The 14216-nt window shown below is 45.8% G+C and overlaps 1 protein-coding gene across 2 annotated transcripts in view; it reads left to right on the top strand.

Moving 5' to 3' along the window:
• The window catches only part of LOC146179634 (uncharacterized), a 67359-nt gene that overhangs the window by 20316 nt on the left and 32827 nt on the right, over nt 1-14216 (top strand). Inside the window, exons 6-7 of one of the 2 annotated variants that reach the window (XM_084579287.1) lie at nt 4491-4643; nt 7040-7168. In XM_084579287.1, coding sequence (XP_084435413.1) covers nt 4491-4643; nt 7040-7168 — 282 coding nt within the window. The remainder of the gene's footprint in view (nt 1-4490; nt 4644-7039; nt 7169-14216) is intronic. The other variant, XM_084579288.1, reaches the window with a different exon arrangement.

Here is a 14216-nt window from a genome sequence, read left to right as displayed (position 1 = left end):
CGTGCAGGGCGGGGAAACAGCAGTGAATTCGAAAATATTCAGTGTATTTGATAATTTTCACACATTCATAAATTTCTAATAGCCATTTTTCAATGCAAATATAATCTAGCACAGGCATTTCGGAGTGTGCAATGCCTGACGCTAAAGAAGGACGACGACAACCGTTCAACGCTCGCTCCGACGCTCGTGCTTGTGCTGACCCAAGCTGCAAAGTATTCAGTGTATTTGCTAATTTTCACACATTCATAAATTTCTAATAGCCATTTTTCAATACAAATATAATCTAGCACAGGCATTTTGGAGTGTGCAGTGCCTGACGCTGAAGAAGGACGACGACAACCTTTCAATGCTCGCTCCGACGCTCGTGCTTGTGCTGACCCAAGCTGCGACTACCACGATTGGTCGCTGGATGTTCTGTTGACTGTTCACGGCATAGCACCCTGTGCAAGGTCCTTTATTACAAGTGGTGGAGGTGTGGGGAGGCAGGTGCCGATGGCAGAGGCCGATCGCTCAAATACCGCTTTTGTCACACCCGATGGGCTCTATGAATTTAATGTCATGCCATTTGGCCTGTGCAATGCCCCCGCCAAATTCGAGCTCACGATGGACAACCTACTCAGACGGCTCAAATAAAGCACGCTTGCCTTTGGTACCTGGATGACGTTATCTTTTCCCCGGATTTTTCCTCTCACCTCCAGCACCTGGACACTGTTCTGCGAGGCCTGACCGATGCTGGCCTCCAACTAAATTTAACCCTTTGAGGGTTTTTGCCTTAAATGTATGGCAGCGGTTTTCTGTCCTGCAATGTCTTTTCCGTACTGGCACGGTTTCAATCCTCCTTTTGAAATTTCGCACCCTAATAAGGATACATGCTCACTGGGAGGTGCTGCCACCTGCTAGGACTTACAAGAAGCGCTTGAAATTTATGCTCTGCCTTTTTGCGAAGATGAACAGAAGTGATTCCTAGCTGCAGCGTGTCCCCGGTCTGCGGCAACACCGCCCTTTTGCGGTTTCGGTTTTGTGATCGCAACTGAGACACACGAAGCTTGATTATCGTTACGGTCACTCCCGTGCAGGGGCCACAGAAGCTGATTTCCATCTTTATTGAGGCTGCTGTTACCTTGTTTATCATTGAAGCTCTCGAGGTATTCCTGCTCTTTTTGTTTACTGAGTTTCTTGAGGTTCCTGAGTTCGCAGTCTTGAGCAACGTTGACTCCAAAATACGGTTCCTAATATTTTTCTACAACTTTTCCTTCATTTTACTCGTGTTGAACTTTCAAAATCTGCAATAAAGTAATTTGACCATCTGGGAAAGTTTAAAAAAAAAAAAAATCGACCCTCAGAGGGTTAAAGAAGTGCCATTTCGGAGCTCGGCTTCTCACCATTCTCGAACGTCATTTCCAAGGATAGCGTTGTTTCCAATCCGGCAAATTTGCGCACTGTTGTAGAATTTCCCAACCCCACTACTGTGAAAGAACTGCGCAGCTTCGTCAGCCCCTGTTCCTACTTCCGTCACTTCGTTCACAATTTCGTCACTGTCATCGACCCTCTGACCAAGCTTCTGTATAGCCACGACCTTTGAGCTTGATCTTCACACTGTGATGAAGCCTTCGTGACACTCCACCGCTTTCTGATGACTCTGCCAATCCTGCATCATTTCGACCCTTCTTTTCCCACGGAAATCCACACCGATTCCAGCGGCGTTGGCCTCTGTGCAGTACTCGTTCAGCGCAAGTCTGACTTTGACGAGTATGTTGTCGCTTACACCAGCCAGACCCTAATAAAAGCTGATGTAAACTATAGCATCACAGAAAAAGAGTGTTTAGCTATCCTTTGGGCAATAGCCCTTTTGACGTTGTCACCGATCATCACTCCCTCTGCTGGCTGTCTTCTTTGAAAGATCCCTCTGGTCGACTGGCCCGGCTTTGAGGCTCCAAGAATAGGACATTAATGTCTTCTATCGCTCTGGTCGTAAACATGCTGATGCTGATGCCTTCTCACATTTGCCCCTGCTGTCCTGCATCCCACCGACATGCCCACCGATATGTTTTCCGAGTAACACAAAGACACATGGATCGCTTCACTCCTGTATTTGTTTTCTGGCCGATTGTCACGACCTCCTTGCTGCGCTCTCCATTGCCATTCCTATCATTTCACCATCGGAGACGAGCTCCTTACCGTAGGAATTACCTCCCGGATGGCCGAAAGTGGCTGCTTGTTATTCCGACCCACCTGTGCTCTGTAATTTGCTCCCACTACCACAATGATCCGCATTGTGCCCACGCCGGCTTATTGCAAACCTTCACCGCCTGCGACAGCGGTACTACTGGCATGGGATGTACCGTTATGCTCATCGGTTCATCCATTCGTGCCCCAAATGTCTGTGCCGAGAAAATCCACCTCAACAGCTCGCTGCTCCTATGCAGCCACTGAACTGCCCAACCCAACCCTTTGAGCGTGTTGGAATTGACTTGTACGGCCCTCTTCCTAGCACATCAACAGGCAATCGCTGGATCATCGTTGCAATTGTTCATCTCACACGTCACGTCAAAACATCCCCTTTGCAATCTGCTACGGCCCATGACATTGCCTCTTTATCCTCCATCGCATCATTCTTTGCCACAGACTTTTGTTTCAAGTACCCAACCAGGCGGAGTTCCGCTGAAGATGTTCTCGTTCAGGGCTCCCAAAGAGCTGCTGAGTGGCAGAGATTCGGCCTCCCTCTCTAAATTATGGAAGCTCTCCTTCGGGAATGCAACATCATTCACCGCACAACCTCCGCGTACCATCCGCAGACAAATGGCATGGTTGAGCGTTTCAACTGCACCATGGGCAATGTTTATTGCTTCCGACCACTCCAGCTGGGACTGCGTTCTTCTATTCGTCGCCTTCGCTTATAACTCTGCCACTCAAGCAACCACCAGATTCTCGCCATACTTTCTCCTGTATGGCCGTGAGCCCTCTTGTACCATGGACACCATTCTCCCATACCGACCGGATCTTTCCGAATTCACGACTGTTTCTCAAGCTGCCGCTTTTGCTCAAGTATGGCGCCGCCTTTCCTGCTCATTCACTTCTCATGCCCAGCAGCAGCAGCAGAAAACTACTCAAGATCAATCTGCACTTGCTCCTGCTTATCGTCCAGAGTCTTTGGTCTGGCTATGGGTACCTTCCTCCAGTCCCGGTCTTTCCTCAAAACTTATCAGCAAGTACCAGGGCCCCAGCAGTATTCTCAAACAAACATCCCGATCAACTATCTCATCAAACCCTTTACGCCATCCACTGACCACCATCGCCGCAACCGGGAAATAGTACACAGCAACCACTTGAAACCTTATTACGATCCCATCATCGTCACATCGCCATAAGTCGCCAGCACCTTGTAGGACAGGCATTTTGGAGTGATCAGTGCCTGACACTCAAAAAAGACGACGATTCAACGCTTGCTCTGATGTTCTTGCATGTGCTGACTCAAGCTGCGACTACTACGACTGATTACCGGACGTTTAGTTCACTGTTCACGGCATGGCACCCTGTGCAGGGTCCTTTATTACAATAAACTGAAACACATGCATATTAAATTTGTATTCGAAATTTCGAATAATTGTGCACCCATACTTACCTTGGAAAATCTTTGGCATCTGAAAATTACCTATCTTTTAAGTTTGTAGCCAGTTTATTCCAAATCACAGCTGTAACACAGATAATAGTTCTTTTACTATAAACAATGTTAGCAATTGGAATGTTAAAATGATGGTTGAAAAACTTTCTTGTTGGATGAGGTGGATAGACAAAACTGGATGAGGCTAGGGGGATATAATTTTTTATGATTACAACCACACAAGCCAGTTTGTAATCCTGCATACCAAAAAGGAAAATATGGAACAATGGGGCAGACCTGTCCGAGTTTGCTCTGTGTTATTTTGTATGTACGACCGCCTCTTACCTTTATTTAAATGCATGTATTATATGTAGGCCCCTCAAGACTTTATGTTTTAAGTCATGTAGCTATGAAGACAGCAGTGGTGCAGAGTGCTTAGTGTACAAAGTCTGAGCAGCATTTTAAATTTATGTTGCATAAAGCTCCTTTCTTAGGTTCTTTTCATGAAGCCTGAACTAGGTAGTCACAGGAAAGCACATAGCTGGATCAGCATGCTATCACTATAACTTATATCGAATGAGCAGCGTTGTTTGGCTTACAGGGTTTGACATCCCAAAGCGACTCATGCTGTGAGGGAGGCCATTGTGGAGGGTTTAGAAATTTCGACCCCCTGGGGTTCTTTAGAATACGCTGACATTGCACAAGTACACAAGTACTTTGCTTTTTGTGGCCGCTGCAGCTGATATCAAAACCGCTTCTTTCGGATCAGTCAGCAGCAAGCCACCACGGAGGGAGATTTAGCTATCTTTTTATACTGGTTAACAATATGTGAAGCTTTCTCACAGTTGATCTTGCCTCTTCTTTCCCTCCTTTTGTTTTTCTTTGCAAGTTGGATCGTGTATGAGCATGCCAGCTGTGAAGCAGGGAGACATGGAATTGTTGGCAAACCAGTTTCCTCCCACTGATTTCGAGCATGCCCCACTGGTTGTACAACAGCAACAGATGGAACATTTACCAGATCAGCCTTCTGCACACATTACAGGTATGTTCATAGAATCATTGGATTTTTTTCTTTTTTTTCATCTTTTGCAGCTAGCATTGATGATCGGGCTAGTTGGTTCAACATACCAACTGAAAACAGCACAGGGTTCTTTAATACATATGAAGACAAGGCTAGTGACTTACTGCTGATATTTAGTGGAAGAATGCTTGTTAGATGTTACAGATCACGAAATGAATTCAGAACAAGCAATCCAATGCCATTGCCCTGCATCTGCATAATTGCTATCATATCTGCTTGTGCATGCATATTCCTGATTCATTCATAGCGTGCACCATAACGGATTGGATTGCTTTGCCATTACATGTGGCTGCTACCATTGACCCTGGTGAATTTTAAACTGATGTCTACCGTAACTACTTCCTAACTTCCTTGCATTCATTGTTGCCAATTCATTTAGCCTTTTTGCTTTGTATTTTTATGGATTCTTGTTTTATGTTTTCTCGTTTCCATAAAGTTGCATAGTTGGTACTAATTTTTTCACTCTCTGCTTCTCTGTAATAAGGAAGTAGTTATTCATTGACATCTACCTAAGCACAGCCATATGGCTACAAAGGAAAGCTATACAACTTTGTCAGAAATTTCTGAGTAAAGAAAAATTAATCCTGGTCTGGGGATCAAACTTGGAACCACCACCTTTCCGCAGTAGTCGCTCAACCAAATGAGCTAACCAGGACGGTCAGCACAACACATAGTAGGGCGAGAGCGAACTGATCAATAACTCGATGTGGGAATGGTGTTGAGTGAATATTTAGGGGAAACCCCCAAGGTGGAGCATGTAATAAGGATGCAATTACTCATTTTTTCCCTGAATCTGCTTCTCTGGTCTAGTGTCGTTTACAGTCGAACCCGGATATATTGAACTCGAAGGGGATCGCAAAATTAGTTCGATATATCGATAATTTGATATGCAGAAATCGGCTTGTGACGACATTTACGGTGCAAAAAAACGATACCGTATTTGTCGCGTAATCAACCCACTCACATAATGAACCTACCCTCCACTTTTGCCCGCGAGAATTTTTTTGGGGAAAAAAAAAAAAAAAAAACGGGCTAAGGCCAGCTCGCTCACATGCAAGCGATTGAGGGATCTCAGCGACAAGTGGCAGCGACAGAGCGAAAAATTTCCAGCTTGTTGGAAGTGCGTCCTTCTCGCCACTCGAGCTACCATGGCAGCTAAAAACAAGGTTTCTGTGTCGCTGCGGCAGAAATCGCGAGCGTTTTCGCTTGCATGTCGATGGCGCGCCACTCCGTTTCGGTCGTCTCATCCACAGCTCATTTCTTGGCAGCGTGCCAAGACGCTGCGCAGCGATAACGTCACGGCGTGTTTATCTTTTGATAGCTCCTGCGGTGGCGGGGAGCGAAATTGGCACAGAGTGTCCGATGGCTTGATTGCACAAGCCTGGTTCGATTTATCAAGCCGCGCTTGGAGCAGGCGTAGTCCAGTGCCACAAAATCATTGGAAAGCGGGATAGCTGCAAACGCTGTTTGAAGCGAGAAATGCTAAAAGCCGGTGTCGTGATCGCAACTGAACGCGTGCTTTTATTTATTCACACATGCAAGATTAAACGACTCCCGAAAAAAAAAAAAAAAAAGAACTGCCGCTTCTCAACATCTGCAGCCCCGCGTACAGAGGATAAGAATAAACGACTCTTGCAAAAAAAAAATAATAAAAGAGAGAGAGAGATCTGCCGCCTTCTTAACGTCCGCAGGCGCCATAGCCACGTCAGCCGCCGCGCGCAGAGGGTTCGCAACACACGCTGGAGAAAGCGTCCGACGTTCTGTCTGAAAACGGGTGGAGCTGGCTTGGCGCATGCCTAGCGCGTGCTACTGCGAACGAAGGCCCGGAGAGAGGAAGGAGAGAGATAGCTCGGCAAAAAAATGGGCACGCCCTTGCGCTTCGCTCTATTGCGTTTTCCCCCTCTTCTTCCCACCGGTTCATTCTGGTTCATTCACGCACGTGGCTTGCAAACGTCACTTGCTGGCGCACGGGAAACGATAACTGCAGATGCGCGCCTTTGGGGAATGGGCGGGTAGCTGCCCTGGACCAGCCGTCGCCGAACTGTCCCCTCTCATTCCTTCCGTGCGTGGCTTAGAAACGTCACGCGGCAAACGGCCGAGGGTGATGCGATCATCTTTGGAGATGGCACACTTTCCAGTCCATGGTGCGGAGTTCGATATATCGAACAACTGGTGAAATTGAGTTCGATATATGACGCGGCTTTTCTATACTTTTTTTACATGGGATTTTCAAGGGGATTATTCGTGATTTCGAATAACCAAAATTCGATATATCCGGGTTCGACTGTATTTGTTTTTCCTTTATGCTTGAATGTTAACTATCACTAGTTAATATTTTTCTTCCAATGTATGTGAAGCTGTGAAGCAGGCAGAGTTGGAGCCGTTCCCCATCCAGCCCGCTTCTACAGATGTAGAGGGTGCACCACTTGTGCGGCAGGAAGAGGTGGTACAGTCGCTGAACCAGCCTGGCTCTACGGACATTTCACGTATGTCATTAAAACGCTCCTTTTCCTTTCTTTTCAACTGGTTTTGACCATAATGAACTTGAAACCACTGCTGTAGAGATGGCAATGGTGCATGCTTCCAAGTTGAGCATTTAACTTGGTTTCATTGCCAAGTCAATTCTGTAAGCAATGCAGTTATTTGGTGATTCGAAAGTCTACTTCTGTAAACACTCCACTGGAAAATTTTGTTTAAAAGCTCAATTCTTTTGCACATTGATCTGGCAAGTTAAAATGCATACTGGACTGTGCTTCGAGTATACTGCAGCTGGCAAGTTGGAATAGGATTATGGCCCAAGGCTCAGCATGATTGTGCCTGGAGCTTTCTGATCTTTTTTGTAAAGCATTCTGCAATGTGTATTTTTGTTTTCCTTTATTATATTTCAAGTTTTCCTTCTGAAGAAGAAGGCTGGTGTGAAAAACCACTGTGGAGAAAGTAGCCATTACCAGACTTTGCATTTCGTGTATCGCCCTTGATAACGCAGTGGGCTTATCTATGTAAGGAAGATCTACGCTTTGAGGGGAGGGCAGGCAGAGATGATGTCAAAGATCTTTATTATCTATGATAGTGAGATAACCCCTTTTTATGCTATCTGTGACATCAAGGCTGTCAGATCAAGGTCCTCATTTGGCTAATCACCAAACGTGTGTCGAGAAGATGAGAGGCTCGTTATGAGATATATACTAAGGCAGCCAACAGCCAGTGATACCCTGGAGAGTATAGGTGAAGCAAGTTGAGGAAAGGAAGGTAAACAGTGGTTGTATACAAAAACAAAGGCTAAAGACTCAAGAAATTGTGCAGTAGTTGTGAAAGCTCTCAAAACAGTGTTATACATACAAGAATTTATTGGTATACAATGGAATCAAATATTGCTAACTTTCAGTGATGTGCAAAAACTGTAGTTTTTGAATAATTGAATACAAACATGGGAATAAAAAGCTGACTTCGAATATTGTATATTTGATCAGTGAAAAAAAAAAAGGTAAATTTAAAGAGTAGCAAACTCTGTTTGCCTTGTTTATTTCAAAAGTCACATAGTATATGGAAAAGGGTTAAGCTAGAATCGCAAAGAAGTGTGTATACCTGACTGAAAAATCTACTATAGATAAATTTTATACATGTTTTTATATACCAGTTCTTTGTATGGGAAAGACCTGCATGAAACTGCGTGGACTGTCATATCGCTGTCGAATACAATAAACTCAATAATTCACCCTTCAAGGGACTGAAAAAATTCATCGAACTAACTGAAACCTCAAATTGCCGAATGGACACGAAAAAAAAAAGCTGCCAACAGCAGTTTGCATCACATTAATTTTATATGATGAACACCTGTTGGTGGTTATCTGGATTTGATGTGAATCAAGTGGGAATGGCGTTCTTTGCCGGTTTCTTCGAATGGTTTGGTTTGCGCACAATGCCGGGAAGGCCCTCTTCACAAAAGGGTACTAGGTCCCTCTTCACACAACGGCGCCGTCGCATTTTGAAGATGCTTCACTGTACAGCTGATGCAGTCGCGCAATGTGGTGAAGCGGGCAGTGCGGGAAAATTGCAGTGAATTAGAAAAGTTTCAGTGTATTTGGTAATTTTCACACATTCATAAATTAATAATATCAATTTTTAAATACAAATATAGTTGGAATAACAAATATAATAAATTCGTATTCAGAATTTTGAACATTTGTGCCCCCATACCTCTTATAAAGATTTTTTGCATCTGGAAATTGACCTTTAAGGTTGCTTTTTTCCAAATCGCAGCTGTAGCACAGATAATAGTTCTTTTATATAAACAATGTTAGCAATTTGAAGTTTACAAATGACAGTTGAAAAAATGTCTTGTTGGATGAGGTGGATAGACAAAAGCGGATAAGGCTTGAGAGATAATATAATTTTATATGATGATTATAACCGCACAAGCTACAGTAGAACCCGGATATATCGAATTTTGGTTATATTGAACTCACAGAATATCCCCTTGAAAATCCCATGTAAAAGTATAGGAAAGCCGCGTCATATATCGAACTCAATTTCGCCGGTCGTTCCATATATCGAACTCCGCACTACGCACTGGAAAGTGTGCCTTCCCCAAAGACGATCGCATCATCCTTGGCCGTTTGCCGCGTGACATTTTCAAGCCACGCGTGGAAAGAATGACAGGGGACAGTTCGGCGACGGCTGGTCTGGCCAACTCCACGCCCATTCCCCAAAGGCGCGCGCATCTGCAGTTATCGTTTTTCGCGTACCAGCACAGGACACTTGCAAGCCGTGTGCATGGGTGTGCCAATTCTTTTGCCGAGCTATCTCTCTCCTTCAACATGCGCCAAGCCAGCTCAGCTCGTTTTCAGACAGACGTCGGACGCTTTCTCCAGCGTGTGTTGCGAACCCTCTGCGTGCGGCGGCTGACGTGGCTATGGCGCCTGCAGACGTTAAGAAGCGGCATCTCTCTCTCTCTTTTTTTTTTTTTTGCAAGAGTCATCCATTCTTATTGCTGTGCTGTACACGCGGCGTAGTGTAAGATATGGCGGCTGCAGACGTTAAAGGGACACTAAAGAGAGAAAGGAAGTGGGTTTGCATCGATAGGATGCCAGTTCCTGATTACAAAAAGACCACTCTTACTGAAAACAGAGCTGTTATAAGGTAGTAAAGAAGAATAACAGAAATACAGGTATCGCCACCACAGCCAAACGGCCGAGGCTCGCAACTGCAAATCACGTGACGCGCTAGGGATCCCGGAGGCTGACAAATGCGAATTACGTTGCTTGTTTGAATGCGGTAGTACATTTTTTCTCAAACATGATAACACGCTTTTATCATACGTAAACGACGGCGAAAAGACAACGTAAACGTTGCAAGGCAAATACAAAAATATACTTGGAGGCGCCACAGGCGCCCACTTCAGTTTTGGTTATGTTTCGGCTCAGGCATTTCGTGCGCACTCGGATAGTTTGTTTGAACCTGCAGCGCCTGAATTACGAGCTTGGAGCAGCAGATGCGCCTTGATGGTTCCCATTTGAGCATTCGGAGGCACGAGCGAGCGAAATCCGCTACCGCCGACACACTCCATCGTTCACACTTCTGCGCCAACATATCGCCGCCGTTGCCGCTTCGACTGCGACCTGACCGCTTGACTGCAGCTACGTACGCCACGAAAAGCATACATATGCTAAGTACCGAAGGAAAAACGCATTATCATTCAATTGTTCACTAAATCATGGCACATCTGACCAACATAGCTGCGTCAACAAGACCTTCAACGTGCTATTTGCAGGCGTCGTAAGCAAAAGGGGCATACTTGCCGCTCATACCAAGGAGAGCGTCGATATATTGCGCTCGTCGCCCGGCGAAAAAAAAGGGCTTCGGGTAAAAAGTAAAAACTAAAAATAACGAAGCACCAGAAATACATTACAAAAGATTTAAAAAAAATCGATTTGAAAAAAAAAAAAGAAAAAGAAACACCAGAAGCGGTAAGACTCGAACTCGCTACTGCTTGCTCCGTGCTTGCTCCGTAACGTTCGGCGCTAACCGCTCGGCTACGCCGCGCCACAAGAACCTTAGAAATATTTTTAGTTTTTATGTCATAGCCCCATTTACAATAAAGTGTTTCTGCTGTTGGTCTAAAAATTACAACTGCTTGATCATCGGCGCATGCTGCCTGCTCTCACGTCTTGCAACTTATGTTCTGGATGCCTATGCGCACTATATTGTGCACTGGATCCATTTTAACATGTGGAATATCACAGCGCTGGCAAATGTAGTGGCACCGGCACTTCGGTCATGTTCTGCTACCGTGGACGTAATTTTCGCTGAACACGGAGCTGTAGCACAAACCTTGAAGGAAAAAAGTGCGACGAAGCTTCAAAACTGACAAGCGCAGCAGCGAGGACACTATTTTGCTGGTAACTAAATCTTATTTGTATGTAAACATGTCAGGAAGCGTTGCGATGACCGAGGGCTCGGTTTGTTTATACACAGTGCAAGAAGGAGCGCAAAAGCTTGAGAAACATGTAAAGTATTGTGCATTACAAGCACTCTATGTTTTTTTTTTCTTCCTTTATGGGCCCATCGCTCAGTAAATTACTCTCTTCATCGTTTTATTTATTTCGGCTGAGGCCGTCATTGCGAGTACGCTGTTGCCAAGTTGGCCCTTGAGGAATGCGACACCGCGGGCCGCGCCGGCTCGCTAGCTATCACGGAGTCTCCGCTTACGTCATAGTGTGCGTCACTCAACTCCAACTACGTAGTTGGAGGCCACAGTTTGAATTCGACCGGCGGGAACAAGAAAAAACCCCAACTTCTTATCGCAATATCTCAGCAATTATTCGATTTTTTGCTGCCGGATATGCGGCGACAGTGTCACCAAATGTAGTTTATTAGATTTTCATACCATCTTTGGCTGTCTTTAGTGTCCCTTTAAGAAGCGGCAGGTGTTTTTTTTTCTTTTTTTTTTTGCGAGAGTCGTTTATCCTTGCATGTATAAATCAACGAAAGCACTCAGTCAGCTGCGATCATGACGCCCGCCCCCAAGCACGGCGTGATGTATCAAACCAGGCTTGTGCAATCAAGCCATCACGGGCACTCTGCCAAGTTCGCTCTCCGCCACCGCAGCAGCTATCAAAAGATAAATGCGCTGTGACGTTATCGCTGTGCATCATCTTGGCACGCTGCCAAGAAATGAGCTGTGGATGAGGTTACGGTCTGGTGCGTGACATCGGCATGCAAGCGAGAGGGACGCAGTTCCAACAAATTGGAAATTTTTCGCTCTGTCACTGCCGCTCGTCGCTGAGATCGCTCAATCGCTTGCATGTGAGCGAGCTGGCCTTAACACATTTTTTTTTTTTTTTTTTCAAATTCTCTGGTGTAAAAGTGGAGGGTAGGTTCATTATGCGAGTGGGTTGATTACGCGACAAATATGGTGTCGTTTTTTCGCATCGTAAATGCCGTCACAAACCGATTTCTGTACATCGAATAATCTATATATCGAACTATTTGGCGATCCCCTTCGAGTTTGATATATCCGGGTTCAACGGTAGTTTATAATCCTGCATTACCAAAAGAAAATATCAGTGTCACGGAAGAATGGACCAGACCTGTCCGAGTTTACTCTGTGTTATTTTATATGTATGACCGCCTCTTACCTGTAGTAATATTTTATTTAATTGCGTGTATTATACGTAAGCCCCTCAAGACTTTATGCTTTAAGTCATGTGGCAATGAAAACAGCAGTGATGCAGAGTGCTCAGCGTACAAAGTTTGGAGAGCATTTTAGATTTGTGTCGCAAAAAGCTTCTTTCTTAGGTTCCTTTCATGAAGCTTGAAGTAGTCACAGTCAAGCACATAGCTGTATCAAGTCAAGCACATAGCGATGTGCGATACTTCTCACGGCGCGTACAGCATGACTGGAGATGGCAACATGCGGGCCGCACGGCGCCACAAACTGCTCGCGGATCGCGGGCCAGCGATGTCCAGTTCATGTGCACCCGCCGCGTATGCTGCCGCCTGCTTCGGCGGTTGCGACGTCTGCGGTTTGTCAGCCTTGTGCCGCAAAAAGGCTTATTGCGGGGTGTGGCCGACAAACCGCAGACGTCGCAACCGCCGCTTACGCTGCCGCCAGCTACGTCGATTGCGACGTCTGCAGTTTGTCGGCCTTCCGCCGCTGAAAGCTTTTTGCGGCTTGAGGCCGATAAAAAATCGCACCTCGACGACGTTGCAATTTTCTGCCAGGCTCACGCCACAAAAAGGCTTATTGTGGCGCGTGGCCAACAAACCGCAGACGTCGCAACCGCCGTAGCTGGCGGCGGCGTATGTGGTGGGTGCGCACGGACTGGACATCGCTGGCTCCGCGATAGCGATCTGCGAGCAGTTTGCGGCGCCGTGCAGCCTGCATGTTGCCATCTCCACTCATGCTGTACACGCCGTGAGAAGTAGGTGAGGGCGGATCGCACATCGCCGACATCGCGATCGTTTTCCACGCCGCAAAAAGTTTGCAGGTGGTGGTGGTTTGCAGCGGTGCGCGGTTGTGAGTAGTAGTAGTCGGCAGCGCACGGGGCGGCGGGCGCGCACGGGCCGCACATCATAGACTTTGCGACCGCGCGCTGTACGCATCGCGAGCAGTCAGCGGCGCCGCGCGGCTGGCACATTGCCATCTCTTTTCGTGCTGTACCACGGCCGGTCTCGAGGGAGAGAGCGCGCTCTCTTTCTTACGGCCTTCTCAATCGCCGCGTGAACAATGGGAACTTTTCTCCTTGAGTCACGCTCTCCGCCGCCGCAAGGGGCGTGACCTGCTCACTGTTCGCTCCGCATCGGCTTCAGTGGCGGCGGGTGGCATTTGCCTGGTTTCGCGCTGTCGCCCGCGGGTTTCGTGGTGAGTGCAGCCCCTAAATGAACGATTACAGAAGGTAGATGCTGCAGCGGCATCCTGTCAGCGTGCTACACACGTGAATGGAGTCTTTATATTAAAAAACACTGTCGCTCAGCAAACGCTCGACAAGCATATGACATGTATTGCGGCATGGTATCTACTTTTGTTCATTTTAATCTGAATTTTTTCCCAAGCCTGTACAAGAAGATGAATAAAAAAAGTGAATGAGCAGTGATCACATCGAAGCTTCTTAATTTAAGGCAAACATAACAGCAACAATGGCAAAACCGTCTTTCAGCGCTAGATGAGAAATCATCGAGGTAACACCGAAGATGAAAATAATTTTATAAAATTGTAATGTAAGTTGCACAATGCTTACATGACATAAAGTATTAGTATAACGTCAGAGTAAACGCTTTAAGTTTTGTTTTCAATTTTGCTATAATTTATAGGCCAGCAAACGTTTTATGTTGTATTATAAACATTATTTTAATTTTGCAAATAAACGTTGGTTTAATGAAATGTTTACATGATATCATGATTATTTCATGAAAAAACAGGAAATCTATTTCAAGCCCTAATTAGCAATATTTTCTTTCTTTTTCTAGTATGTGTTAGAACTAATAGTTCCTTGTAACTATCTGTGCAGTAATGCCTGCCTTAGAGAGCAATCG

The sequence above is a fragment of the Amblyomma maculatum genome, chromosome 9, assembly GCF_055883805.1.
Source record: "Amblyomma maculatum isolate TAMU_Amacu chromosome 9, ASM5588380v1, whole genome shotgun sequence".
Taxonomy (NCBI): Eukaryota; Metazoa; Arthropoda; class Arachnida; order Ixodida; family Ixodidae; genus Amblyomma; species Amblyomma maculatum.
This window is presented reverse-complemented; position numbering and strand designations above follow the sequence as displayed.